At 48.2% G+C, this 25,386-nt stretch overlaps 1 protein-coding gene across 1 annotated transcript in view; it reads left to right on the top strand.

Moving 5' to 3' along the window:
• Positions 1-10,538: 10,538 nt before the first annotated feature.
• The window catches only part of LOC142257054 (transmembrane protein 238-like), a 47,709-nt gene continuing 32,861 nt past the window's right edge, over positions 10,539-25,386 (top strand). The window contains exon 1 of the mRNA XM_075329108.1: positions 10,539-11,057. Coding sequence (XP_075185223.1) covers positions 10,641-11,054 — 414 coding nt within the window. The 5' untranslated portion in view covers positions 10,539-10,640 and the 3' untranslated portion in view covers positions 11,055-11,057. The remainder of the gene's footprint in view (positions 11,058-25,386) is intronic.

Here is a 25,386-nt window from a genome sequence, read left to right as displayed (position 1 = left end):
GGCAATTCCATAATTGGCCTGACTATAAGAGGGGCGCTAGAGAGCGCGTCACGTGCTCTGTCTGTCGGTCGGGAGGTATAAAGGAGGGGTGACTCCTGCTTGTTACCCCCCGATCGTGACGTACTGGTAGCCAGCGCGGGGGATTTCTGAGTGACCCCCCCGGTGGTTTGTGACATATTGGTGGCATAGCGGTGGGATCGAGATAATAGTGTGTGTGAGTGTGAGACCCATACTCCCAGACACTAAAGACTGCCTGCAGCAGCTGTGGCTGCTGGGGTCTTCAGACTAGCTCAACACTAGAGTGTCAGAGTGCAGATACTGTAAGGTGTGTGGAGGCATCAGGTGTCAGTTCTGTGTCAGTGACCAAAAGTCTGCAAGAATGGCTGATGGCACCAGGAGCAGAGCTAGGCAACTGGCCAATGCTAAAGCAGGAGCCGAAGAGAGGGAGGACGGTGCTGTGGACAGTAATGAGGAGGTTGCCCACGAGTCCTCCAGGAGCTCGACGCCAGAAAACAGCTCTGCAGAGGACATTGCACAACCTGGCACTGCTGGACAAGATGAGGAGCAGCTCACCCAAGGGTCCTCAACGAGCCAGATGCCAGCCCTCCGCTCTGCAATGGACAGTGAAGCACCAGGCTCCGCAGCGGGCCGCAGATCACCACGTGCCATTCCACCGAGCCTGGGAGGCTCGGATAGCCTTCTTCAAATGGCTATGGCCCTTCTCCAGGCTGGAGACCAGGAGGGCTACAAGGAACTCCTGGCAGAGCGCAGGGCAGAGCGGCAGGCAGCGCGTGAAGAGCGCCAGGCAGAGCGTGAGGCTGCGGAGCGACGGCAACAGGCAGACCGTGACCACCAGCTGCAGCTAGCTCAGCTCCGGCCCTCATCAGCCACACGTGACCTTCAAGACACCAAACTTCCAAAGGTCCGTGTTGAGGACTTCCCAGTGCTGGAGAAGGATGGAGACTTGGACTCTTTCTTGACTGCTTTTGAACGGACTTGCTTGCAGCACCATCTGGACAAGGAGCAGTGGGCCAAATACCTGACCCCCCCGTTTAAGGGGTAAGGCCCTGGATATCCTTGGGGACTTGCCTGCTGAGGCAGATCAGGGCTACGACACCATCAAGCGGGCCCTGATCCAACAGTACAACCTCACCCCAGAGTCCTACCGCAAGAAGTTCCGGAGCCTACAGAAGGGACCAAAGGACTCCTGGGCTGACCACAGGCGGGCACTTGCCCGAGCTGCCGACCACTGGACCCAAGGCCTGCAGCTTTCCACCGGACCGGAGATCCTGGACTTGTTCATCACGGAGCAACTCTTGTGGAACTGCCCTGAGGATCTCCGCCAGTTCATCCGAGACCAGAAGCCAAAGGGGTCCACGGCTACAGCTGCCCTTGCCGATGACTACACCAACAACCGGGCCCCTGAGGCCAGGAGAGCGGCCACCAGCAGCACCTGGAGAGGGGGTAAGATGAATTCTGCGACTGCCCCACCTGCCCCTAGACTGCAGGGGGTGTCCCCCTCAACTCCCCTCTCCAGGCCCGTGGCGGAACCAAGACGGTGCCACCAGTGCAACCTACCTGGACACTTCAAGGCCATGTGCCCTCAGCGTCCCAAGGCCCCGGCTCCGTCCCCGTCCCAAGGGCCGCCCAAGGTGTATTGTGTGGGTGGGGGTGGTGGTAGGTCCCTGGACAGCTTCCAACCTGTCACCGTCGGCCGGTCTGTGACCATAGGACTGCGAGACAGCGCCTCGGAGGTGACTCTGGTGCGGCCTGAGATGGTGTCCCCCCAAGACTTGATCCCTGGAAAAACCCTCGCTGTCTCCGGGATTGGAGGCATTGACCCGGCGCTGCCTGTTGCTGACATTTATGTGGACTGGGGCGCAGGGCGAGGGGTGAGGGAGGTGGGGGTAACTGATCGGATCCCCGCAAACGTGCTACTTGGGACAGATTTGGGGCAGATAACCTCCCAGTTTGGGCCCCCACCAAGGGCTGAACCTTCAGCCAGTACGGACATGACTCCTGACAATGTTAATGTGTTATCTATGAATGATGTGAGAGAGGGGGGAGTGAACTCTGATATTTCTGCTTGCACAGACACCATAGACACACACACAGCTGCAGCTGTGACAGGGGAGGGGGTCAGAGAAAGGTGTGACAATGCCTCTACAAGTAATCAGCCTGTGAGCTGGGATCTGTTGCCCTCTGCAGGGATAAGCAGAGAGCAGGGTGCTGCAGGGGGAGGACCAGTGTGTGGGGTGGGGGCTACCACAGCAAATGTGGGGTCCCCAGAGATTTCACAGCGGGGTTCTGTTGCTGCAGGAGGGGAACAGGCAGGTGAGATTGGGGCCGGTCCAGGAGCGGAAGTGCTCCCAGGTAAGATCTCGGTGCATGGTTCCCCCACAACCGGGGTGTCAGGAAGCCAGGTCGGTCTGCCTGAACCGGCGACTTGGTCAGGAACGGAGGAGGAGCAGGCACGACCCACGGTCGCAGCGGCTGTGGCCGCTGTCACCCGCAGTGGGAGTGCTGGAAGCCAAGGGGCCTCCCGGAGGTCCGATAGCTCTTCCCCTTCTGACCAAGTGGCAGCCGAGTCAGGTGGAGGCCAGGACACAGGTCCCGGGGTACTGACCGAAGATGTGACAGTCTCGTCGATTCTGGCCACATCTAGTCAGGGGTTTCAGGCAGCGTTAGAAGCTGACGACAGCCTGAAAGCTCTTAAGGAGCAGGCGGCACAGCCTCCCTCGGACTCGGACCCGGAGCGAGTGGTCTGGGACCAAGGACGGCTGTACCGGGCCACGGTCCAGCAGGGTTCACCGGAGGCGTGGCCCAGGGACCGACAGTTGGTGGTACCCTATCCGTTCCGGACGGAGTTGTTGCGGATCGCACATGAGATTCCGATGGCCGGACACCTAGGGATCGCTAAGACCAAGGCCAGGTTAAACCAGCATTTCTACTGGCCAAAAATGGGGGCCGATGTGGCTGCCTACTGCCGTTCGTGTGAAACCTGTCAGAGAGTGGGGAAGGCGGGGCCACGCCCCAAAGCCCCACTGGTATCTCTGCCCATCATCGATGAGCCTTTCAGGAGGGTGGCTGTGGATCTGGTCGGCCCGCTGGCCATCCCCAGCAGCTCCGGGAAACGCTTCATACTGACGGTAGTGGACTATGCCACCCGGTACCCAGAAGCAGTGGCCTTGTCGTCCATTCGGGCTGACAAGGTGGCCACCGCATTGCTGGAGATTTTCTCCCGAGTGGGTTTTCCCCAGGAAATGCTCACTGACCGGGGGACCCAATTCATGTCCCAGCTGATGGAGGCCCTCTGTAAGCAAGTCCAGGTGCGACATCTGGTGGCCAGCCCGTACCATCCACAGACTAATGGCCTGTGCGAGCGGTTCAATGGCACCTTAAAGCAGATGCTTAAGATGTTGGTCGACTCCCATGGGCGTGACTGGGAGCGGTATCTCCCACACCTGTTATTTGCTTACCGGGAGGTTCCACAGGCCTCAACAGGATTCTCACCGTTTGAGCTCCTGTACGGGCGACGTGTGCGGGGCCCCCTGGCTCTGGTGAAAGAGGCTTGGGAAGGGGATTTGGCCACCCCTGGAGTGTCGGTTATCGAGTATGTCATGCGCTTCCGGGACAAAATGCAGGCCTTGACGCAACTGGTACACGACAATATGGCTCAAGCCCAGGCCGATCAGAAGCGTTGGTACGACCAGAACGCTTGTGAGAGGACCTACCAAGTGGGTCAAAAGGTGTGGGTACTGGTCCCCGTACCACAGGACAAGCTTCAGGCAGCCTGGGAAGGCCCATACCTCGTGTACCAGCAGCTCAACCCTGTGACGTACCTGGTCACCCTGGACCCTGCCCGTGGAAGGCGGAAGCCCTTCCATGTGAACATGATGAAGGCACATCATGAGCGGGAGGCATGTGCGCTCCCCGTGTGCAACCTGCCCGAGGAGGGAGAAGCGGAAACCCTCTTAGATATGCTAGCCCAGGTTAGGGCAGGCGGATCCATTGAGGATGTGGAGGTTGGCCACCAGCTCTTGGAGGACCAACGGTCCCAGCTGTGGGCCACCCTACACCCCTTCCGGGGGTTGTTTACCAACCAGCCCGGAAGGACTGACTTTGCTGTCCATCACGTGGACACTGGGGATCATCCCCCGATCCGGCGTTCAGCATATCGGGTCTCCCTGGAGGTGCAGCAACACATGCGCCAGGAGATTGACGAGATGCTGAAGCTGGGGGTGATCCAGGCATCCAACAGCGCTTGGGCCTCGCCTGTAGTCCTCGTCCCTAAGAAGGACAGAACCACTCGGTTCTGCGTGGACTACAGGGGGCTCAATGCTGTCACGGTCGCCGATGCGTACCCAATGCCACGCATCGATGACCTGCTCGATCAGTTGGCCGGGGCTCAGTACCTGACCATCATGGACCTGAGCCGGGGATATTGGCAGATCCCCCTGACTCGCAAGGCCAGGGAACGCTCTGCCTTTATTACCCCATTTGGACTGTACGAGTCCACGGTGATGCCATTCGGGATGAGGAATGCCCCTGCCACTTTCCAGCGGATGGTCAACACCCTGCTCAAGGGACTTGAAGGGTACGCGGCCGCGTACCTGGATGACATTGCCGTCTTCAGTCCCACCTGGGAAGATCACCTAGAGCATCTAGCACAGGTGCTCAGGCGGGTCCACCGGGCAGGTTTGACCATCAAGCCGGGCAAGTGTCAGCTGGCCATGAGCGAGGTCCAGTACCTCGGTCACCGGGTAGGCGGGGGAACACTGAAGCCCGAGCCTGAGAAAGTGGAGGCCATCGCATCCTGGCCCACCCCCAGGACCAAGAAGCAGGTGATGTCCTTCTTGGGGACCGCTGGGTACTATAGGAGGTTTGTTCCATGCTATAGTAGCCTGGCAAAGCCCCTGACGGACCTCACCAAGAAGAAGCTGCCCTCTGCAGTCGATTGGACAATGGACTGCGAGACAGCCTTCCGGGCCCTAAAGGACGCCCTGTCCAGCCCGCCCGTGCTACAGGCAGCCGACTTCACGCGGCCGTTTGTAGTACAGACCGACGCCAGTGACTTCGGCCTCGGTGCGGTGCTCAGCCAGGTGGACTCTGCGAGCCAAGAGCACCCAGTCTTGTACCTGAGCAGGAAGCTGTTACCGAGGGAAGTGGCCTATTCCACGATGGAGAAGGAGTGCCTGGCCATAGTGTGGGCCCTGCAGCGTCTGCAACCCTATCTATACGGGCGCCACTTCATCGTGGAGACGGACCACAATCCCCTCAGCTGGTTGCACACCGTCTCTGGGACGAATGGGCGATTGTTGCGATGGAGCCTTGCGCTCCAGCAATACAACTTCACCATTCGCCACAAAAGGGGCCGTGACCACGGTAACGCAGACGGGCTGTCCCGACAAGGAGAGGTCGCGGACGGGCGCACGGGGGAACACCGGAGTGTGCTGCCCCCTAGCGCCCTCAAAAGGGGGGAGGTGTGAGGTAAATCCGGAGATATGACGATAAATCATGATATTCAAGTTATGTCAGGAAGCCCTCTCCTGGTGTCACCCCCCCTTTCCTTCACACAACTTGTTTAGCAACCCATCCCATGGCCATCTCCTGTGATATGGAAATTAGGTGATGTGGGAACAAAGGACACAGGATGACTCCCTGCCGTCACCCTGTAACAAGAGTTGTATCTCATTATAAGGCTCTGGAACTAGCCAGACAGAACGACTCCAGTAAAAAATGGTTCATATCTCGCAAGCCATATTTCCGATAAATACGGCAACCATAAAAATGGTGTTTTCGCATGCGGACGATGCTGGCACACCTTTTTTATGGGAGCGGGAGCTTGGGAAATACCCCAGGCGTGATATCAGCCAATGTGGAACTAGTAGACAAGTCATGAAACCTCTCATTCTGTAGCTAAATTCATAACTGTCACAATGAGAGCATTGGCGTCCGCCTACGACGCTCCCAGGCCAAGTTATGGCCATATTCCATGTTGTGGATTTTGTCCATAACTCCAGCCAGGGGTGGAGCAGTGCTCCCTCTGAGGTCACGAAGGTAGGAGGGGACCTGGATTTGTCCAGGTTGATAACCCTACTTCGGCCATTTTCCAGTGTTCTTTCGCTGGGGGTCACGTGTAGGAAACATCTGTGGGAGTTCCTGGAAACCTGGTCTACAGCGCCCCCCTGTGGCCAGACGCACAAGGTAACTGATTGAATTGCAGACCTGTTTGTAAACCATGCTTTATCTGTAACTGTACTCTGACATATGTATATTCTGTAGATTCCCTATTGTATATATTGTAGTTTCTAGTGTGCTTTAGGCTGATTAAATTATATAATTAATCTTGGGCTGTTCTGTTATCTCGATCTTGAATCCCACGTCTGTGTGTTCGGCTAATAGTTACCGTAAATCGGTTGGTGGCAGCGAATTGTGCCAAGGATTATTGTGGGGAGGCCAGTGAGATTCGGGGAGATTTTATATATTCCGCCCGCGGAGGTCGGGGGAATATATACCTTACTCTCACCGGGGACCCTTCAATAATCGGCATAAGTAGTATAGCGGCCTCCTTGCTTATTGTCGGGCAATTCCATAATTGGCCTGACTATAAGAGGGGCGCTAGAGAGCGCGTCACGTGCTCTGTCTGTCGGTCGGGAGGTATAAAGGAGGGGTGACTCCTGCTTGTTACCCCCCGATCGTGACGTACTGGTAGCCAGCGCGGGGGATTTCTGAGTGACCCCCCCGGTGGTTTGTGACACTCACCTGTCTGCAGCCTCGCGGTGCCATGCCCGCTCCCATCTCCTCTCACGGTATCGCCGCTCCGGCTGTGTGCAGACGGCCGGGAAACCTCCGATGGATGCAGGACCTGGCGATGGATCACCTGATGCAGTCACCTGACGCATCAGGTGATCGTAAGTATCGCGGTGACGCGAGCGCCCGGCCGGTATCCGCGGATGCGTCAGGAGACTTCATCCCTGATTACCGGCAGCTGCTGCAGCGATCGGACGGGATCAGACTCCCGCCCCATCGCTCCAGGAGCTGCCGGTAATCAGCACATAAGTGAGTATTATTTTTTTTTTTTTTTTGCACCGATGCATAAGCTGATTGTATAATCGGCTTTTATACAATCAGCTGATGTATGATGTGATTCAGGCACTTGATCCTGACACATCATCTGATCGCTTTGCCTTCCAGCAAACCGATCAGATGATATTGGATCCGGATTGGACGGCGCGGGACCCTAACCCAGGATTACTGCGGAGGGGGGTTTATTTCAATAAAGATGGAGTCACTAATTGTGTTGTGTTTTATTTCTAATAAAAATATTTTTCTGTTGTGTTTTTTTTTTATCTTTACTAGAAATTCATGGTGGCCATGTCTAATATTGGCGTGACACCATGAATTTCGGGCTTAGGGCCAGCTGATAATATACAGCTAGCCCTAACCCCATTATTACCCGGCGAGCCACCCGTCACCAGGGCAGCCGGAAGAGTTGGATACAGCGCCAGAAGATGGCGCTTCTATGAAAGCGCCATTTTCTGGGGTGGCTGCGGGACTGCAATTCACAGCGGGGGTGCCCAGAAAGCATGGGCACCCTGCACTGTGGATTCCAATCCCCAGCTGCCTAGTTGTACCCGGCTGGACTCAAAAATTGGGCGAAGCCCACGTCATTTTTTTTTAAAATTATTTCATGAAATTCATGAAATAATTTAAAAAAAAAGGGCTTCCCTATATTTTTGGTTCCCAGCCGGGTACAAATAGGCAGCTGGGGGTTGGGGGCAGCCCGTACCTGCCTGCTGTACCCGGCTAGCATACAAAAATATGGCGAAGCCCACGTCATTTTTTTTTTTGGGGGGGCAAAGAAATCCTGCATACAGTCCTGGAAGGAGGATGCTGAGCCTTGTAGTTCGACAGCTGCTGTCTGCTCTCCTGCATACACTATTGGATGGAGGATGCTGAGCCTTGTAGTTCGACAGCTGCTGTCTGCTCTCCTGCATACACTATTGGATCGAGGATGCTGAGCCTTGTAGTTCTGCAGCTGTCTGCTCTTCTGCATACACTAGTGGAGAATGAAGAACACATTGAAGAAGGAAATGACATCAGACCTTTTTTTTTTTTGTTCACTGATAAAAAACGCATAAGGACGCAGTGAGGCAAAACGCAGCAAAAAAACGCACCAAATCGCGGCAAAACGCGTGCGTTTTTTGCCGCGTTTTTTCGACGCAGGTGCGTTTTTGTGCGTTTTTAGCGGCCAAAAACGCACAAAAACGCAGCGTCAAAAAAACGCAGCGTGTGCACATAGCCTTACATGTCATTCTCTGTTATCTGTTGTATACACTCAGATTAGGAGAGGGAGGCGCCATCACACACAGGAGAGCAGACTCCGCCCACTTTACGGCAGGCTGTAATCTGAGCTTTTTATACAGTCTGATTTCTGTAGGATTTCAGCAGCTGCTCCCCCTAGTGTTTAACAGAGGAAAATATCAAACTTTCTAATTTTTTTTTTTAGATTTTGCTCAATTAAAAACAAATAATAATATTTAAATAAAACATTAAAACATTATTACTTTACATTTTTTCAGTTATTTTTTTTTTTTGACGATACCTTCCCTTTAAGACTTTTTGTGCGTGTGCTCAGCTGAGGAGCCAATGAGGTAAAGCTTTCATCTGTGGGATTATGACAGAACAACACTTCTGAGTCAGAATTTCTTCAAAACATGATGATACCACAATGCCGAGGCATTCAAGCCGGAATGCCCAGAGTGGACCAGTTAATACCATTTGTGAAACTCATGTTTGACATGCAAACATAGCAGAATTGTGAAACGTCTCCATTGTAGTGGGATTGTCAAGAATGAACAGGTCAAGACCTGCAAGGGATTCTGCAGCAGAACTGGCAGACACTTCCATGGCAGTAGATTTCATAGTAATAGACAGGCCAAGATACATTAGGCATTCAGTAACTCTGAGCATCAGTTTTGCAATCAACATCACATGTGTTGCTTCCAGTCCTGTACACACTTGGTAATTAAGTATCACTAGGTCTGATGGTCACCACTGCAGATTAAAGGGGTTGTCCACTACTTTTAGATTCATGGCCTAATCTTAGGATAGGTCATCAATATCTGATTGGCCAGGGTTCAACACCCCACACCTCCACCGATCAGCTGTTCTCGGTTCCGGCAGTAGCAGAAGACAGCCGGAAATTCTCAGCTCCAGCATTGCTGATAGTGGCAGCAGCCGGATACCACAGTTGCCTCCTATTGATGTGAATGGGAGGCATGTGCAGTATCTGGCCGCGGCCACTATCAGAAGACGGAGCTGCGCATTTCTGGCTGCATGCTCACGCTGCCGGGACTGAGAACAGCTGATCGGCGGGGATGCGGGATGTCTGACCCCGGCTGATCAGTGGACAACCTCTTTAAATATCATTACATGGCCTGACAGACAGGGCCCCGAAAGGGACTGTGCATCAAAACTAATTACGATAGGATAGCAGCTTGCATTGATAGCATATTATGCAGTGTGATGACCTGTGCTAGGAAAACTTAAGCTTCATTCAACTCTTGTACTGCCTCCAAGATACACACAAAATAATGTCCATAGGAAATAATTTGCCAAAACACTTTCTTAACAATAGTTACTAGTCAATCCCTTGTTAGCGGCAATCTGATGAGGTCTGATGGATTTTAACATTTGCCGCACATTCATTTTTTTAAGATCTTCATAGTGGACTACAATGCATAGGGTAAAGTCTACGGCATGTATAAATCATGAAGACTGTGATGTGAATCTCCTGTGTTCACAGAGATATTTAGGCTATATTCACACATCTGTCTGTCATGTCCATGTGCTTGCCCTTTTATTTTTGTACAGCTTAAGGACCCATAGTTTCAAAGAAATATGCATAGATTTCAGAAAAATATCTATCCGTGTTTGAGATCCATGACACTTAGAACAGGTCTTATTCTGACCCATATATATGAATGTAGCCTAAGGTCATGTGCACACATAGCATGTTTGACGAGTCTTTTACCTCAGTATTTGTAGCCAAAACCAAATGGGACAATCAGAGGAAAAGTAGAATAGAAACACGTCACCACTTCTGCATTTTTCACCCACTCCTGGTTTTGTCTTACAAATACTGAGGTAACAACTCACCGAGCGAGTGTGAGAGACATTTTCGCAATAGGCTTGGTATCTAATTTCAAAAGACATATAGCTGTGGTATATAATTTATAATACGTCATTTTCCACAAATGGGAAAATTCTCTTAACTACCAGGGGTAAAAAAACCTGCAAGAACATGAAGCAACAAATAAGGTAAGAGTTTACGCAGAAGGGTAAATCAGGTTTTCATTTTTTATTATTTTCTTCTTTCAATGACAGTATGCAAAATATTCTACTTTGCTTCCTGTGGAAAACCCTGAAGTGTTTTGTTTATGCGTACCTATAAAACCATGAACAGGTTAAGAAAAAGAACAGAATGAAAACTGATCCCTTCCACCTCCTCCTTTTCCTTTCAGAAACCAGTCAGACAAGTTCCATTTTACTCTTCATAATCTAATGTGGCTTGCTTTCTTTGTGTCCACCCTCCCCCGTGTTTACCGATTTTTCCAGGTAGTAAGTCAGACAAAATGGCTTTAGAGCGCTGTCGACTTGCTCTCCTATTTGCTATTTTAATGGACTTAATTGGTATAACTTCTCTGCTTGTTGGGATCTTCGCAGAACTGCAGCTCAATGGCCAAGATTATGGAGACCTGTTGATTTATACTGGAGCAATTCTTGTCTTTCTGAGTCTGATTGGCTGGATATTCTGGTACACAGGTAACATTGAAATATCGCTGGAAGATTTACAACAAGATTACAGTATCAAGGATGGAACCTTAGCCTCCTTGGCACGTAAAATCTCTCGACACCTTTCTCACCGTGATATAAACCATGGAACCAGAAAATGGCTTAATGTAAGAAAAGACACAGCAGAAAAAGTGAACTCCTTACAGCTGTCAAAAACAAAAGCTTCAAAAAAAGAACTTGAAGATCAATTTTAATTTGTGAGTATTTTTTTGTAATGTCTTCTCTTTTTTGTAAAATTATGAGATGTATGTGTGGTTTTAACATGTAAGATGTTTGTGGTGTGCTGTCTGCTTTATACACTAAGAAGGAATTTGCAGAACATGTAAGCTGACTTGCAGGCAAGTAAAACCTGAAAGGTTGCACCACCTATTTTACGAATAGTTCTTTGAAGTGACCATAAATGCCATAAAACAATGTATGCTGGTGCAAAGTCCATGTATTATGTGTACGTGAGAAACTGGTACATTTTCATTAGTGTTTAGAAATAGATTTTCGTTAGTGTCTCGTCAGCGTCAACAATTTTTTTCATAGGCAAAAAAAAACAAAAACATGAAGGCCTTCTAACTGTATGAGGTTTTAATGGAATTATTGATTTCTGGAGTTTGGTCCGTGAATTGGATCAAAAATGGACATGTCTCCTTTTTTCTGTGTATAAAGCTGTGGATAAAACAAGTGTAATAGGGTCTTACCCAATATGAAAGCATGCCAGTCACCTTGTGTGGTTGTGTGACCCACAACCAGAGCAAAAAATATCATCAGCTACCGCAAGGTCCATGAGTTCTAAGGCTGAACGAAACAAAACAATAACATGTTAAAAGTGCTGGAAGAGACAGTAAGCGCAAATAGGGTCTTATTCTAAAATACTGTTAGCAAAGGTGCTGTAAGAGTAGACTCACCTAATGTGGTTGTGAGAGTCACAACCACTGTAATGGTGTAAATACGGCTGCAGCAGAACCCACGTGGAGATGCAGATCAAATATGGAGAGAAAAGGGTTAATAAACCGCGCTGTCATAGAAAGGAGGATCTATGTAGAAGGAATGATTTGTCTATGTATTTCAAAGCCTTATGGCTTCTTCCTCAGAATAAATCATATATATTATTTGTCCTGAGGAAGAAGCCATAAGGCTTTTAAACGCGTAGACCAATCATTCCTTCTACATGGATCCTCCTTTCACCAGCAGCGTGGTTTATTAACCCCTTTTCTCTCCATATTTGAACTTCAAAACAGTAACCTAGTCAAATGTGGCTCAATCTGCACTGCTGTGAATAAGATAATGGTCAAATCCATGGTATAAGAGAACGGGTGCTTTATTGACGCGTTTCACAGTGATTCCCCACTTCTTCTTCAGGACCCTTTATCCTTTACCCTTTAAAGCACCCTCTATCTTACACAACAGACTGGACCATTACCTTATTTATAGTAGTGCAGATTGAGCCATGTTTGACCAGGTTCCTGTTTTGTTTCTTTTCTTTTTTGTAGATCCTTGACCGTGATTCATTAAGGCTAGGTTCGCACACTGCGTCTTTTTGACGCTGCGTTTTTGTGCGTTTTTGGCCGCTAAAAACGCACAAAAACGCACCTGCGTCGAAAAAACGCATCAAAAAACGTATGCGTTTTTGCCACGATTTGGTGCGTTTTTGGCTGCGTTTTGCTGCGTTTTTGATCTCTGCGTTTTGCTGCGTTTTTCCAATGCATTGCATGGGGGGAAAACGCAGAAAAACGCAGGAAAGAACTGACATGTCCATTTTTTTTTTTAACTCAAAAACGCAGGTAAAAAAAACAGATGTGTGCAGACAGCAAAAATGAAAACTCATAGACTTTGCTGGGGAAGCAAAGTCCTGCAGTTTTGAGGCCAAAAACGCACCCGAAAACGCGCAAAAACGACGTGAAAAACGCACTGTGCGCACATAGCCTAAGACTGTTAATTTGTATGCCGGTCTTGAAGAAGATTGCACTGTAATAAAATTTTGAAATACATAACAAGCATGGATAGCTCAACAAACTTGGTGCATCTTTTAGCTTTCATGCATTTCTGCATAAAAATTAACTCCAGTCGAGGACTTTGGAATTATTCTAGCATAATCTAAGCCACAAAATATACGTAATAGTATTAAATTAACAAGAATATGTTGTCCATGCTCAGCCATACCACATTCTCATCTAAACTGCAACTAGTTTTCAAAAAGTTTGCAGATCTGCCTACAACGGGCATAAAAACTTAAAAAGCAGAAAACTTTTTTCCACATTTCAGTTTGAGGCCAGAATGCAGGCAAAAAAGTGATTAATTCATCACTTGTTCCTCAAAAAGAAAAGAACATTTGGATGGCCTTATACATAGACTACAATGAGTATCAGAGCCTCATAGACTACAAAGAAATTAACATGTATTGGAAACATGTATGTGAAAAAATGGCCGTCTGAAGGAGGTTTAACCCCTTAATGACCTAGGACGGATATATACGTCCTAGATCTCCTTGCTTCCTCTGATGTGGGCTCATGCAGTGATTCCACATCTTTCCCTGCATATGTCTGCTGATCTGATCAGCAGACATGCAGCTAAGGCTACTTTCACACATCCCGTTTTTGCCGTCAGGCACAATCCGGTGAAATGCGGATAAAACGGATCCGGCGCCAGATCCATTTTATTCCCCATTGACTTTTATTAGCGCCGGATTGTGCCGGATGGCCTTGCGTTGCATGTGGCGTCCGCTGGATCTGGCGAAATTTCTTCGTCCGGCTGCCGGAAAAGACGCAGCGTGGAATGTTTTTTGACAACAGCAAAAAAACGGACCACGCCAGATCCGGCGCCATCCGGCATGTTGTATAATGGAAGCCTATGGGCGCTGGATCTAGCGTCATCCGGCATATGCCGCAAATCAGCGATGGATCCGGATTTTGTTTCTGGGCATGCCCAGACGTTGTGCAAATTCACTTCTAGTCACAGAAATATTCTCTCTGTCAATGTCGGTCTATCTCTGTCGGTTGGTCGGTCTCTCCCTCTCGCTGTCGATGTCGTCTCTCTCTCTGCCGATCGGTCTCTCCCTTTCACCCCCTCTCTCATACTCACCAATCACCAGCGCAGAACTGCACAGCTGTCACACTGCTGCGGCGGCTTCTCCTGCTTTTGAAAATGCCGGCCATTCATTATTCCATCTCGTAGTCACTGCTTCCTCCGCCCACTGGCACCCATGATTGGTTGCAGTCAGACACGCCCCCACGCTGAGTGACCGCTGTCTCACTGCAACCAATCACAGCCGCCGGTGGGCGGGTCTATATCTTGCAGTAAAATAAATAAATTAATTAAAATAAAACGGCGTGCGGCCCCCCCAATTTTGATACCAGCCAAGGTAAAGCCACACAGCTGATGGCTGGTATTCTCAGGATGGGTAGCCCTACGTTATGGCGAGCCCCCCAGCCTAAAAATATCAGTCGGCAGCCGCCCGTAAATTCCGTATCCATTAGATGCGACGGTCCCGGGACTCCATCCGGCTCATCCCGAATTGCCCTGATGTGATGGCAATCGGGGAGATAAGGAGTTAATGGCAGCCCATAACTGCCACTAAGTCCTAACTTAGTGATGGCAGATGTCTATGAGACACCCACCCATCACTATACTGTAGTGAAAGTAAGTAAACATAGACACCGAAAAATCCTTTATTTGAAATAAAAGGCAAAAAAACACCCTCTTTCACCACTTTATTAATCCCCAAATACCACTCCTGGTCCGACGTAATCCACACGAGGTCCCACGACGCTTTCAGCTCTGCTACATCAGAAGCTCACAGGAGTGGCCATAGAGAACAACCGCTCACTGTGAGCTCCACGGAGCAACTGAAGTGAGTTGCGCTGTTAGCGGTGACGTCACTCAGGTAGTGCGGGTGTGTGCGGTGATGATCTGGGCGCTATTGCCAGTGTGTATGCGGTGATGATGGGGGCGGTAGTGCCTGAGTGTGTGCGGTGATGATGGGGGTGGTAGTGCCTGCATGTGCGGTGATGATGGGGCGGTAGTGCCTGCGTGTGTTCGGTGATGATTGGGGCGGTAGTGCCTGCTTGTGTGAGGTGATGATGGGGGTGGTAGTGCTGGTGTGTGCCGGGATGATGGGATCTCTGTCTCTCTCCCTTTGACATGAAAAAAACAAAACGGATCCGCTTTCTGCTGGATCTGTCGCATCAATTTTTACACAATCTGCGACGGATCCGTTGCATCAGGCACAAACCGGATTGTCAACAAACCAAAAAAGATCCCAGTGGTCAAAAACACCAATAAATGAGATGAGAGGAAGACCACTGGTAAAAGAAGAGACCAAGGACACATACTTAGTGAAATACAAAATCCATTTTAATGAGGTGCACGTGACATAAAGACAGACAGTAGTGACGAGTAGATCTAAAAATCGTCAGACACAAAGTTGCACAAACACCACCAGCAGGTATAAGGAGGCTGCTAGATACAAGGGGTTAATGTCAGAAACCAGATAGCCAGAAAAGTAGTGAAAACATGTAATTGAGAGTAAACTAGTTATAGTCACCAGTGTGTTTCTCTCCCGTCGTTGCTCCCCTCCCCCTTCATTTTGCGGTAATGTCCCCCATCCTTTGCTAATGTCTCCCTTCCTGGTAAATATGTCCCCCATATGTGTATGTACCCCATTCTAGTATGTTCCCCATCCTGGTAAATATAGCCTATCCTGGTAAATGTACCACATTTTTGTATGTACCCCATCCTGGTAAATGTACCCCATCCTGGTAAATGTACCCCATCCTGGTATATCCCCCATCCTGGTAAATATCCTGGTAAATGTACCCCATCCTGGTATGTACCACAACCTGGTAAATATCCTGGTAAATTTTCCCCATCCTGGTATGTCCCCCATGTTTGTATGTACCCCATCCTGGTATGTTGCCCACCCTGGTAAATATCCAGGTAAATATCCTGGTAAATGTACCTCATCCTGGTATATCCCCCATCCTGGCAAATATCATTATAAATGTACTCCATCTTGGTAAATGTACACTATCCTGGTAAATATCCTGGTAAATGTACCCCTTTCTGGTATATACCCCATCTTGGTAAATATCCTGATAAATGTCCCCATCCTGGTAAATATCCTGGTAAATGTCCCCCATACTGGTATGTCCCCCATCCTGGTATATCCTCCATCCTGGTAAACATACCCTAACCTGGTAAATTTACCTCATCATGGTAATTATCCTGGTAAATGTAACCCATCCTGGTATGTACCCCATCCTGGTAAATATCCTGGTAAATGTCATCTATCCTGGTAAATGTCCCCAATCTTGGTAAATGTACCCCATCCTGGTAAATGTACCCCATCCTGGTATGTTCCCCATCCTTATATGTCCCTCATTCTGGTAATTGTACCCCATCCTGGTAAATATCCTGGTAATGTCTCCTATCCTAGTATATACCCCATCCAGGTACATGTACCCCATCCTGTAAATGTACCACATCCTGGTATGTTCCCCATCTTTATATGTCCCCCATCCAGGTAAATGTCCTCCATTCTGGTAATTGTACCCCATCCTGGTTAATATCCTGGTAATTGTACCCCATCCTTGTATGTACCCCATCCTGGTAAATATTCAGGCAAATGTCCTCCATCCTGGTAATTGTACCCCATCCTGGTAAATATCCTGGTAATTGTACCCCATCCTGGTAATTGTACCCCGTGCGTACGTGTTCCCCATGCTTACGTGTGCCCAATGCTTATGTGTGCGCTATGCTTATGTGAGCCCCATGCTTATATGTACACCATGCTTATATGTGCACCATGCTTGTGTTCCCAATGCTTATATGTGCCCATGCTTATGTGTTCCCCACCCTTGTATGTTCCCCATGCTTATGTGTGCACCATGCTTATGTGTGCACCATGTTTATATATGCAGTGATGATGGGTGCGGTAGTGACTGCGTGTGTGCGGTGATTATGAGGGCGGTAGTGCCTGCATGTGTGCGGTGAAGAATCGGGCGATTTTTTTTTTTATTTTTGTGGTTGCATTTTTTTACTCCCCTTATTTTAAAGCGGAGCCCCAGGGAGGATGATGAGGGAGGATGATGAGGAGAGTAGTAATGGCGGCGCGGGCGGCAGTACTGGTAATAGAGTCAGAGTCTATGACTGCGGTTTCAGGTTGTTTACTCACTTTAGTGCTGTGCCACTCACCCAGGTAATACCGGTCACTTACTATGATGGGCTCCATCGAACCCGAATCCTTTTCTGAGATCAGTCTGGTGTGGTGTTCGGTGGGTTACCTCCTTATAGCACCTGTCGGTTGATCCCCTGGCTTGAAGCAACATGGGGATCCGGGTTTTCACGAATAGTTCTCTTGTCCCTATATGCAAGTGCCGCAGTTCCGATATGGGGTCCGGCTAAAAGCGAGGCCCCGGATCCTCTCTGGCACTGTGATGTTGGGCGCTGTATGGTCAAGGAAGCTTGAAATTTTCCTTGTCCAGGCAGATTCTGGAAAACCAACGTGAAGTGTGATCTTCCCTAGGGTCCTGCTGCCCTGTGTGGCGCCGTTCTAAGGGGAGTAGATGCAATCTCCCCATGGCAACTGTGTAAACTCATCCTCCTTCCCACCGGAGCACCTGTGAGGCACGTCTGCTCCGTTCCTCTCCTGCTGGAGAACTCTCTAACTGTTGTGTTGGCTCCTGACTCCCCCTGCTGGCTGCTCCTCCTCCCTCCAAGGTCCTAAGCTATTGGGACTGGGGCCCCTGTTTGAGGGCATCCTATAAATGCCACACTGTCGGCGACCCCTTTATTACCCAACCCTAGCCCAGTTCCCAGTGGGAACAGGACAACCTTGGTGTGTATTTGAGTTTGTAAGTGGTGAAACCGGGACTGACCTCCTCGGGAACTGGGTTTAGCATTACACCCAAATTTGGGTGCAATTCTCTGAGGCGACTGAAGCCTCAGGGATGCCACATATGCCCTTATACATAGCATTCTAGAATGCTGAATATAAGACCAAAAAAAAATCTGCATAACATTAAAAAGACCTTTTCCATGCTCACCTACGAGGCGGTTCAGTCTGATGGCCATCGCTGGTTTTGATCCAACACTTCTTGCTTCATGTCGATGACGTATCCTACATCATTCACATAGTGTTTTCCGTCGCACTCCTGCACAGAGGCACTTCTCTCTGTCCTGCCATGAACAAAGCAAAGTGCTTTAATGTTCATGCGCGAGCGCTCTTTGGCCTTTCCCCGCACATGCCGATTACAATACTTTGTTCTGCCCTCAGCAGGGCAGCAAGAGCGCTATGGATGACACTGTGTGGATAATCTAGGATGTGTCATTCATATGATCCAAGAAGAGAGAATGAAGACCTGGGACGCCCATCGGACCAGGCCACCTTGTAGGTGAGAATAATAAAAGATGTTTTTTATGTTATGCAAATCGGCTTGGGGACTTACATGCAGCATTTTAGAGCATTGTATATAAGTGCATACAGGTGGTAGCTGCACTTCATAGAGGAAAAATCTGGTGACAGGTTCCCTTTAACAAAGGCTGCAAAGAAACATGTAAGCTCACAAGAACTCCAACAAATGGTAATAATCATTTGGAGCATATATAACAATAACCTGTATGTTAAATTAGAATGGATTCTTTAGTTTTTAAAGCATGCCAATAAAAGAAATACAATTTAATATATTTCAGTCCCACTGGAGGTATCAGTGAAATCATTTTGTTTAATCAAGAGAGGCACAAGAGGCACAAGAATATCATTCATTAGCCAGAGAATGCTTCAGTGAATTAATAAACATTGGAACGCAGTACTTTTATCTTTTTATTTAAAGAGTTTCCTGGTCACCTTAGGACTGGTCCTCATCAATATCAGACTGGTGTGGGTCTAACATGCTGAACTCTTAGAGTCGCTATTATATGCTCCTATATGCTCCAACACCTGCTAAATTTTAACACTAAATTGAGCTGCAAAGCACAGCATTTTAAGGCCCCCTTCACACGTCAGTGATTCCGGTACGTATAAAAAACAAGAATACTGCGGACACAACATCACATGTTTCTCAATCCAGGCAGGAAACTAGCCAGGTCTTTCACCGGCAAGGAACAACCACGGGAAGGGCAGTCTCCAGTCAAGGAAACCGCCTATACCAAAACATGGTATCCAGCCACAGACAGCTGTTTCGGGGTATTTGCCCCTCATCAATGGGGAATAGGAAACTTGCTAGTGGGAGCAATGCCTAGTAGAAGACTACATAGGTAAGGATGGTTGACCTCGGGGAGATCAAAATCCAACACCGCGGAGACACCATCACGTGCTTCTCAACGCAGTGACACTAGAACAAGGCCACCTGGGAAAATATGCAAAACAAGAATGCCACGGAGACACCATCACATGTTTCTCAATGCAGGCAGGAAACTAGCCAGGTCTTTCACCAGCAAGGAACAACCACGGAAAGGGCAGTCTCCAGTCAAGGAAACCGCCTATACCAAAACATGGTATCCATCCACAGACAGCTGTTTCGGGGTATTTGCCCCTCATCAATGGGGAATAGGAAACTGGCTAGTGGGAGCAATGCCTAGTAGAAGACTACATAGGTAAGGATGGTTGACCTCGGGGAGATCAAAATCCAACACCGCGGAGACACCATCACGAGTTTCTCAACGCAGTGACACTAGAACAAGGCCCCCTGGGAAAATATGCAAAACAAGAATGCCGCGGAGACACCATCACATGTTTCTCAGGGGGCCTTGTTCTAGTGTCACTGCGTTGAGAAACACGTGATGGGTTCTCTGTGGTGTTGGATTTTGATCTCACCGAGATCAACCATCCTTACCTATGTAGTCTTCTACTAGGCATTGCTCCCACTAATGGATGTTAACCCCTCCGTGGGTAGGGATGGATGCCCCGGGGCTCAGTGTCCAGAACACAGGGAGTAATGTAGGCCGGAGGTGGCGCACCGGGCCGGACTGGGGAGTGTTGGTCTACTCACTGTGGAATAATTGCACACAAGTCCGTTGGTAAACCAAGGTGTCAGTGGCCGGCTGCCGCGTCAGGGTGTACTTGGTTCCCACACCCGGGCTGGTGTACCGATGTCCCTTCCTCCGGCACTCTGCAATTTTCTTGTGTTGATTTAACCCGTGTGGAATGGGAGAAATCTGCTCCCGGTGTCTTGTGTACCTGAGGAGCCGTTGCCCGCGAACACTGACCCGTGGGATTTCAGTGGGTGATTTCGGATACCCTATCCCCCGCGGTGGGCTGCCGGTTCGCTCTATCTGGGCTAAACTTCTGGAGCAAGGCTTGAAACCTGCTCCCGGCCTGGTGAATTAGGGAAGGGGCTTGCAACCGTCTTCTAACTATGGTCCAGGTACCCTGCCTGTGCACGGTTTCCGGACCGGATCTCCGCTGTCGGTACCGGCAGGCTCCAACCCTCTCTTGGTCCACTCTGGATCTCCTGCGACCGTATTCCCGTCGCCTTTGGACACGGTCCACTGCTTGCCACCTAGCCAGTAGACCAGAGCCACTACCCTGCCTACCCTCACTAGGCTCAGATTTCCTTTTGACAATCTGTTACTGTCACTCCTCTCCACTTGACTTCCAATTTCAAACTCAAAAAACTGATCTCTCATCTGTCTTGTTCCCGCCCCCATATCCTCCCATCTGCTGTTCTGCAGTCCTGTTGTGACCACGCACGCTCCCGCAGTCACAACGGGATCTGAAGAAGCGAGGGCGCATGCGCCGCCCTCTCCTGCAAAATACTAAGTACTGCGGGCTTCAGAAACATGGCACCGGAGATAAGCCCTATGCGCAGGTGCCAAGTCCGGCGCCATGTTTCTGAAGAGAGAAATTTGCAAACAACCAGAGAGAGGGAGGAACAGTCGGCGGGGGGGCGGGGATACAAGTGCGTAACTTGCCCGGACATTAGGAGAGAGATGCACACGTCAATCAAATAGTGCACGAATTTTCAAACTTTATAAAGTTGGATTTCACAGCCTAAACACCCGAGCTGCCCACTAATGGTATGTAAACACTGTGTCTGATAGTGCCAGTACTGCACTGGCTGCACCTTATACATGAAAATCCTGATGTTTGGTTCCCTTTAACAGACTTCTTAAGCAGTGTACTAAGAGGCTCTGAAGCAAAAATGATCCCTGTTTGGAGAGCATCAAGAAGTTTATTCTTTACTAAGTGAAATAATGACAAATGTTTTACAAGATATCAAAAAATTATCTGTTTGTAATCCACAACACATTCACTAGTTAGAGAAGAAGCAATGGCCTCCTAAAAAGCCAAACAAATATGATCCCTATTTCTGCACCCACCAGAAGTTTGCCATAAGTAAAATAAAGAAACAATGGCATATTTTAAATCCATGCAAAAAGTATTACTTTCTTTAATGAGTTCAAACAGATGTACAATTTTAAAAGTGAAGAAGCAAAGCGGTGTCTAAGTATGCTGCTGATTCCTGCTAGGTGGCACCGCTCTAATACAATAGTTAATGCTGAACCCTGTGGCTGTTTAGCTATAAGATTGCAGAGACTAGTTGTCCAGTTTGTGTTTTGCTGCAGGGAGCTGGTATGTAATTAGATCTCTGCTGGGAGCCTTGGGTGGGGCTCCTTTCTACGTAAACCTTGACAGTCTCTGGCTGACAATTATTTAGTTCAAAAAGACCTAATGGTCACAACTCTGACAAATTTGTTTTTCTTAATGTCTTACCTTGCCTTGTAGATTTTCCATGATATGACCTCTTGGTACTGACCCCACACGTTACTCTGCAAATCCAGCACCTTCCTGTAACTTGAATTTGTGTATATTTATTCACAGACTGAAACTACTGCTTCCACTTTCTACATTAGATCCCGGAATCCCAACGTATTGTTACCCCTCTATAAATCACTTGTAAGGCCACATCTGGAATATGGGATCCATTTTTGGGCTCCAAATTTTAAAAAGGACATTCAGAAGTTAGAGTCAGTTCAAAGGTGGGCAACTGGACTACTACAAGGAATGGAAGACCTCCTATATGATGAGAAGTTGAAAAAGTTAATCTGTTTAGCTTAGAAAAAAGACATCTCAGAGGAGATTTCATTTATATGTGTAGTCAATATAAACGACTGGCACATGACTTATTCCTTCCAAAGACAATACTAAGGACCAGGAGGCACTCACTGCGAGTGGAAGAAAAGCCATTCTGGCAGCTAAATAGGAAAGGGTTCTTTACAGTTAGAGCAGTCAGACTGTGGAATGCCCTACCACAAGAGGTAGTAATGGCAGATACCATAACAGCTTTTAAAAAAGGGCTTCATGATTTCCTCAGCATACATAACATTGTTGGTTATAAATGACTTAGGGACAAAATCTAGAACTGGTGGAGGAAGGTTGAACTAGATGGACCTAGGTCTTTTTTCAACCTGAGTAACTATGTAACATTCTTCAGTGCTGCTTTACAACACTACACTTGGATTTAGGCCTTTCTATCTTTATGTGTATTGAGTAGCTGAGCTTTCTGACCTCTTATTCCTAGGTTGTAAAACTCTAAAATGAGCACTGCTTTCCTTGCCACATTTGTATATTGGTCACCCCTAATGGCTGAGCTTTATACTATGTGATGTCATAGCTGTAAGGCATTATGGGGAAGCCTATATCCCCATTATTTTGTAGCACCGTCCCTTTTGGTACTTTTGTTGCATTATGGGGAAGCCTGCACGGCCATGTATTTCATCATGTCAGTCTGCTCTCATTAGCAATGTGTCACATGGTGTCTGGGATTTCTTTTATGATCTTTGCAAAATGAACAGAAAATTGTTTGAATTTCATGGGACTTGCGAAAATTGGGAAATATAACTCAAAGTCAATTCTCATCAGATCAAATCAATTTTCTCTAATAATGACCATACAGTCTAACCCAAGATAAAAAAAAAAATAACCCTATTTACAAAATGGAGAATTAAAAAAATTAATCAACCTTGAAGTGAACCTGTCACCATGATTTAGTAATGTAAAGTAAATACATGGCTATTATGGTGCTGTAATACTGTAATATGGTGCTAAATTAAAATCTTTGGTGAAAAAATCCACTTTGTGGTTCTTTTTTAATTACCATCACAGACCGAAGGCAGGAGGTGGGGCTGGGGAATCACAGAAAGAGAGAAGAAGATCTAATTAGTAGAAAACTTTAAATGCTGACTAGTAGTGAGCGAATATATTCGTCACTATTCGCTATTCGCAGAATAGTATGGTATTTGGGCTATTCGTTATATAGCGAGTAATGGTGTATTTGCCTAACTATATTCGGATGTCCCAACCAGCTGTTTTGGCACCTGATTTGCAGCCAATAAAAATGCTGGGCTTCTTAACCAATCTCAGTAATGCCACAACCATCTTGGTTGTAGCATTACTGTGATTGGCTGGCCGCTATAAAAGACCTTCCGCCGCCATTTTGCCCACATTGCGTTCGGAGTCTGCATTATCTCAGCGTAAGGATAGAAGGAGCATCTGCTAGGGAGGGTGTATGCCTCTTAAAACAAAAAGCCCTTTTTAGGGCTACCTGCAGTGTAGGTCAGTGTAGCGTACAGAGGGACAGATTTCAGGGACAGTGTTTAAAGCAGTGTGTGTCACTACCTCCATAATACCATCCATAAACCAGAATACAATAGCTCTTTTAAGAGCTGATAGCACTAAACAAAGTCACTCCAGGGAGGGAGAGATTGTGGATTAGGTATGGAATCGGGACCTCTTTCCACAATATATAGGGGTTCACAGGCTTACTTGTGCCGTTGACAAAGGCTACACTTAGTAGCCGAAACGCGTCGTCGTTTTGTCATATTTCTCCACATGGAGTTTTGTTTGACCTTGCTAAAATGCCTTTTTTAATGGAAACCATGCGGTAATAAAACTTGGAAACTTTATCTGGCTGAATAATCCTTATCCGAAGTACTGGACAAGCATCTTTTCTTTTTCTCTCCAATGGTATCAGGTAGCTGCACCTGAATGTCCGAGCAGCAAAAGGATTTTGGATACATCTTGCAGAGGGTGAGCTGAACTCTACATTTATTTTTCAAATTGTGGATTAGGTACGGAATCGGGACTTCTTTCCACAATATATAGGGGTTCACAGGCTTACTTGTGCCGTTCGCCCATAATAGCCACATTAATACATTGCTAGTGGCTTTTGCAAATAGTTACAAAGCAGTACTCTAGTAATCAGTGCTGCCTGATACAGTAAGCGCACCGGTCCTGTTTCCACAATATTTAGGGGTTCACAACCTGACTTGTGCCATCCGTCCACATCAGCCACATTAATACTTTGCTAGTGGTCTTTGCAAATACAAAGCAGGACCCTACTTTTTTGTGCTGCCTGGTGCAAAGTACTCAGATTTACTTTCTCCACAATATTGTTAGGGTCAAAGTTTGCTTGGCTTGGACTATCAACATCTGCAAATATGTCATCAAAACCTAAAATGACAAAAAAGGCAGTTGTTAAGGGACAGGGACGTGGATGTGTGTGTGGTGTTATCAGTGGTGGGCAACGAGGCACTGAGTCTGTGTCAAGTCAGAAGAGGCTTGATGCATCCACTATGTTCCTTACCAAATTTCCTGGTCTAAAATGTAAACGTGTGTAGAAGCCAGAAGAGAGAGCAGAGTCTGTCTTGGATGGCAGACAAGGTCTCTTCACATTTCTCAAGCAGCAACCAATCTTCCACGACTACACAGTCTACTGTGGATACACAGAATGCTGACCCATTCAATCCTCAACCTGGTCCTCCTTCCTCACCCCTTCATCAGTAACCGGAGACATATGACACCAAGCTTGGCCACTCTGAGAAGATGTTTTGCACGTATCCTTTGGTTGGCTCTGTCCTCTCACCGTGCAGCATTGAAGAGGGACATGATGAGGTGGCGTGCATTGATATGCAACTATTTGAGGACCTACGGCCAGAAGAAAACCACTTTGAAGAAAATACTCAAAAGAAAGAATTACAGGGCACTGCTCCACAAAATGCTCCCTGACAAATGGTCAACCACAATTCACATTTGAAAGCTCAATTAGTGCAACTTCAGCCTCTGCGGTTGTGCGAGAGGACTTAGGGGTTCTTTCCACACTACGACATCGCAGGTGCGATGTCGGTGGGGTCATGTCGAAAGTGACGCACTTCCTGCGTCGCTCTCGACATCGTAGTGTGTAAATCCTAGATGATACGATTAACGAGCGCAAAAGCGTCGTAATCGTATCATCGGTGTAGCGTCGGCGAATTCCATAATTACGCTGACGCGACGGTCCGATGTTGTTCCTCGCTCCTGCGGCAGCACACATCGCTGTGTGTGAAGTCGAAGGAGCGAGGAACATCTCCTACCTGCATCACCGCGACTCCCGTATGATATGCGGAAGGACAGAGGTGGGCGAGATGTTTACATGCCGCTCATCTCCGCCCCTCCGCTCCTATTGGCTGCCTGCTGTGTGACGTCGCAGTGACGCCGCACGGCCCGCCCCCTTAAGAAGGAGGCGGTTCGCCGGCCAGAGCGACGTTGCACGGCAGGTGAGT

This window comes from Anomaloglossus baeobatrachus, chromosome 11 (genome assembly GCF_048569485.1).
Source record: "Anomaloglossus baeobatrachus isolate aAnoBae1 chromosome 11, aAnoBae1.hap1, whole genome shotgun sequence".
NCBI lineage: Eukaryota > Metazoa > Chordata > Amphibia > Anura > Aromobatidae > Anomaloglossus > Anomaloglossus baeobatrachus.
Note: the sequence above shows the minus strand (reverse complement) of the source record. Positions and strands in the feature narration are given on the sequence as shown.